At 40.7% G+C, this 4,929-nt stretch overlaps 2 protein-coding genes across 2 annotated transcripts in view; both read right to left on the reverse strand.

Annotated features, from left to right (window-relative positions):
• Nucleotides 1-610: 610 nt before the first annotated feature.
• Nucleotides 611-1,153, reverse strand: LOC105558172. Its single transcript, XM_012005728.1, has one exon. The coding sequence runs from the start codon at nucleotides 1,151-1,153 to the stop codon at nucleotides 611-613; it is 543 nt and encodes a 180-aa protein (XP_011861118.1).
• Nucleotides 1,154-3,859: 2,706 nt separating this feature from the next.
• Nucleotides 3,860-4,929, reverse strand: part of LOC105558173 — an 8,487-nt gene continuing 7,417 nt past the window's right edge. The window contains exons 3-4 of the mRNA XM_012005729.1: nucleotides 4,340-4,826; nucleotides 3,860-4,080 (exon numbers count right to left, since the gene is read on the reverse strand). Of these exons, the coding sequence (XP_011861119.1) occupies nucleotides 4,076-4,080; nucleotides 4,340-4,826 (492 nt within the window). The 3' untranslated portion in view covers nucleotides 3,860-4,075. The remainder of the gene's footprint in view (nucleotides 4,081-4,339; nucleotides 4,827-4,929) is intronic.

Consider the following 4,929-nt stretch of genomic DNA (forward strand, 5'->3'; position numbering starts at 1 on the left):
TTCGTATTCGAGATTCGAGTTAGCGCCAAGGAAGGAACTCAGTGGAATGATAATATAAGAAATTCGAATTATTTATTTTCCTTCCGCCATGCAAGATAGCGTGGTCGGTATATACAATCTAAATAATATATGTGTGACAAAGGCTCGTATGATAAAATCAGAATCGAGAGAAAGGGCTCTGAGCCGTGACGAGATGTACGTGTCAATATTTAAAAATAATTTATTGTTATAATAACATAAAGATTAGAGACGTTTCGGTCGTATTCTAGACCATCTTTAGTACAGTAATATTATATAAAGTTTCGTGACGGTTAACATTAAACGTAAGTCGTGTACAGCATAGTAAAAACGCAGTTTGGAATAATTATCATGTACCCAAATGAGCTGTAAGGTAAAATATAATTTGGTTTATAATTGATAGGAGAAACAGAATTAGATTTAGAAAACGTACTTATTAGTTTGTTGGAAGTGCTGTGAACTGGATCAATTTGGTCAGCATGGTCGTAGCAATGTAACTTGTCAACTGGCACGAGGATTATCTTACAGTGAGGGAAGGAAGTGGGATGTACGGGAGAAGGGGGGAGTAAGAGAGGAGGAGTGGGGGGAATAATCATTTCGGAGGAGGGAGTAGGTTTAAAATTGGTAGGTATTCTTCAGATAATAGTTCTGTGTCTGATTGTTTGTTAAGAGAATTGACCTGTCTTTTTATGTGTATCATCTCTGAGATCAATCTTTTATGGTATGATGGTTCCTCGTCAAGAATAGAAACGCTTTCCCAATCAAATTCATGTGAAGCGTCCATTCTATGGCAAGATATGACAGAGGGGGATGCGAGATTCCTTTTAATGTCGTTGTAGTGTTCCTTGACTCTGGTTCCTAATTGTCTTTTTGTTTGACCAACGTATGTGGCATCACAGTCCTTGCAAGGGATCTTATACACCACATCACTATGAGCTAACTTTTCTAGTTTATCTTTGCCAGTCTTAATGAATCTTTTGAGAGGATGGTGGCAGGAGTAAGCTATTCTAAAATCAGATTTGCTTACTATGTTAGCGAATCTCTCGGAAAAGGACTTTACATAAGGAACCGAGAAAAAAGTTTTCCTTTCCTCCCCCGGAGGTTCCTCCCTCCTTTCTACACCGGCATTGTTCATCTTTTTAGAAAAATGTAGTTTGAGTCTATTGTTGATGGAAGAGAAAATAAAAGATAGTGGGTAGCAATTATTTAACAGAATCTGAATGATAAATTTGTGATCTTGCTTCCAATTGATTCAATTTATTGACGGTTACAGCATTGCCGAAGTATCCCATAACTGCTAGGTGTATAGCTAGTGATGAGAGTAATTTCCTCAGTGGAAGCTTCCTCAAAATGGATAAGTTTATAGATGTTTGATTGTAATTAATCTTATGTTCCTCATAGTTGATATCTTCGAGACCCATAGAGTACATGATGATACCCTGGGCCACTTGGCTACCTATAACAGAAGCAAGTACTTCTGTGCCTGTCGCTTTATACAGAGTTGAATTGTGCATGACCCCTTGATAATGTATAGCTTCCTTCCTCAAAGCCTCCTTTCTAAGTGGATCCAAAATTAGCCCTGTCATCAATTTATCCTGCCCCGGAAGATACAAGTGGGGAGCTTGGAATTGGCTGACTGGAATTGGGTAAGAACAATGATCAGTCCTTACAATCACCCCGAATCTGTGATGATAAGGTCTACAGAAGCGCAAGACACTGTAAATATGATGGTAGAGCTGTTGAAAGAATACAAATCTGTCTTCCTCCCCTCTTTGCAAGAGAGTGGCTCTATTAGAAGTTATCTGATACCATGTTGATATTATGGTAGGTGAATTTGAGTATGCCCACATAACTGTCCCAGGGCTCCCAAATCGATGGTCAATGCACCCTCCTGCAGTTCCGGGAACTAATCCAGGAATGATATTTTCTAATCCCTCCATTCTGGATCCTAATTGATCAGTTATGAATGATATGATGTTATTGTTGCTCTGAGTTGATTTCATCCAAGCAAGGATCTTGAGCAATGTCTTTATAGCTGTACCTGCTTCTACTCCATCCAGAGTGGTCAATTTTATTGTTCGCACAGGGTCAGATGTCCTACTACCAATATATGTATAAATTGTAGGATCCCCTTTTGATCTCTAATTGTTCAAGGGAATCAGGTATGTTGAAGCAAGGATTAACAATTAAAGTTGTTCTTGTATCTAGGGGCACACCTTTATCAGTAAAAATTAACTGCTCAGATGGTGGAGGGGTATAAGGACCAGTGATGAACTCAGTGCCAAGTCCATAGCTATAAGCTATGAGAAATAATCTCACACTGAACACACAAACGGGACTCAATTTGTTGATACTGCAGTAATGGAGATAGTATGTTCGATCACATGAAGTAACCTCTCCAATAAAATTGTCACCGTATGTAACTTTAGAATGTATTCGTCTAAAGAAATATTTCAAGTTGGCATTGTCAAGGTCTCTAACTCTTTTTGAAAAACATATTTCTTGACTTCCCACTTTATTCAATCCAACCAGCCTGACTATGGATGATATCTTGTTGAATCGTGAAAGAGTTCCTAATAAAGAACCAATATGAGAATACTCAAACAGTGAGTGTAAGAGGGCAGTATTTATGGGTCTTATTTTTAAAAGTTCTTCAGCTAGTCGAATCTGATCATCTTTTTTGCAGCAAGAGAACATTAATCTAAGCTGCTCATTTTTGACATTCTTTGGAGTCATCAGGAACTCCTCAACATTGTCTCTTATAATGGCTTCTGGGAGCTTAGGTCTGTCTATGTTTAAGGTAGTGGGGTCTAGGACTAATTGAAGTCGAGCATCTTGATCTCTTTCCCCTATTTTAAATCTAACAGTTCCAGCTATAAATGGACGATATTCAGGTCTGATGTCCCAAAGGTATTGTAATAAAGATAATGACTCACTCAAGGTGTCTTGGTGTCCAGCATACATAAATCCAGTCAGCTGTATAAAAGGCAAAAATCCAAAATCTGATGACAACATGCTCAAGAGAACTAATGGTTTCTCTTGATGAGGAACTAATTTGGTCCACTCTTGATGTCCAAGAAGATTCAGGAAGATTTCTGTGTATGCAAATGCAGGTCCAATGATAGGATCAGCATGTTGATCTGCTAATGCAACTCCTCCATTAATAGCAGTTGTGACCACAGCATTCAAACCTGCATTTATGTCACCGGTTCCTGAGAATGCTCTTGCAGATATTTTAATGCCTCCTGGCACTAATACTCCCTTGTGGTAGTATCGTCGTTGATAACAAACCAATTCACGGGAGGTCCAGGTTTCTTCCAACTTTAGGGCTAATCCTATGGATTCAAATGCCAATCTCAGTTTCTCTTTTATGTGAAAGATCATAGCCTGTAGTTGATTTCCCTTCCTTAGCTTCACAAATAACACTTGATTGTCCCCTGATCCTGTCAATCTATGCTCAAGGTCCAGTTTATGCATTTCATTTCTTATTGCAATAATGGTGATTAATGTCCATAGTTGCTGCAATATTCCCTGATTACCACCTGCATGTGTGTCCCAAGTAGTAAACTTTTCAGGAAATCCTGGTGATGTAAACTTGTTTGCTGAAATAAGCTTGCTGTCAGTGAAAATGTGCATCAAGTAGCGGAAATGGTTCACTTTAAACAAATCACAAAGGACATTTATCAAGTATGCTTGCTGAAATGATCTAAATGTGTAGTTCCATTGCTGTAGGTCATGCATGAATGCAATCCAGGTGTGCTCTTCGGTCTCTGGGAGAGTGGACAGGATGTCCATTTTATGTTTAAGTTCAGACCCTGTCAATGTCATTGACTGTTGCTTAAAGAGAGGCAGAATTTCTTCCCCCAAATTCCGCTCACATGCTGAAGCCATCATACGGCATTCGAAAGTCAATATAGAAAAAGTTCTAGCCTCTATTTTTAACTCACGTTCTTTGGCCATTAGTTGGATAACAGCCCAATTACTGGGGATAGAACCAAGCTTTTCAACCTCCATGTAGAATTCTTTTGTGTCTCTGATTGGTCTATCCAGGAATAGACTATTCTGGGTGGAAGAAAAAGGACCGACATATAGTTCCGACTTCTGACTAACGACTAACAACTCATTGTAGACCGGGCCTTAACAATACCCAGTCAGAAATGACTCGTCAATCGATGTCGAAACGACGTCGAATCGACGTCATTATGACGGTTTCGATGTCCATACGACGTCGTTTCGACGTCGATCGACGAGACATTTCTGACTGGGTAAGAAAGCTATATATTTCTCTCACATTTAATCATAAATAAACCTACTTACTTACTTGTGAAGTTCGCAATTACTTCCGTACTAAATCCCCAGTTACTCAACAAATCGTGCGTACTATTTTTCGTGCACATGTTGTCGAAAATCGCTGGAAACTTCGTCCATGTGGCACTACGTATCACTGCTACGCGGCACTGGAATATTCTTACGCTTCGCGCAACGCTCTGTTGCAGAGCTCGCGCGGCGAGATAGGTCACTTCGCGGCCGATGTCGAAAATCGCTGGAAACTTCGTCCATGTGGCACTACGTATCACTGCTACGCGGCACTGGAATATTCCTACGCTTCGCGCAACGCTCTGTTGCAGAGCTCGCGCGGCGAGATAGGTCACTTCGCGGCCGATGTCGAAAATCGCTGGAAACTTCGTCCATGTGGCACTACGTATCACTGCTACGCGGCACTGGAATATTCCTACGGTTCGCGCAACGCTCTGTTGCAGAGCTTGCGCGGCGAGATAGGTCACTTCGCGGCCGATTTTCAGTTGTTCCTACCAGCGCTACCCCCCTTACCTCGCCGTCCCGCGCGAAGCCGGCGGGCCGCTCGAGGCTCAGGAGCGTAAATATGTTTTCAACATATATATATGTAAGTCT

Source organism: Vollenhovia emeryi, unplaced genomic scaffold, assembly GCF_000949405.1.
Source record: "Vollenhovia emeryi isolate VEMERY1.0 unplaced genomic scaffold, V.emery_V1.0 DF939372.1, whole genome shotgun sequence".
In the NCBI taxonomy this organism is placed as follows: Eukaryota; Metazoa; Arthropoda; class Insecta; order Hymenoptera; family Formicidae; genus Vollenhovia; species Vollenhovia emeryi.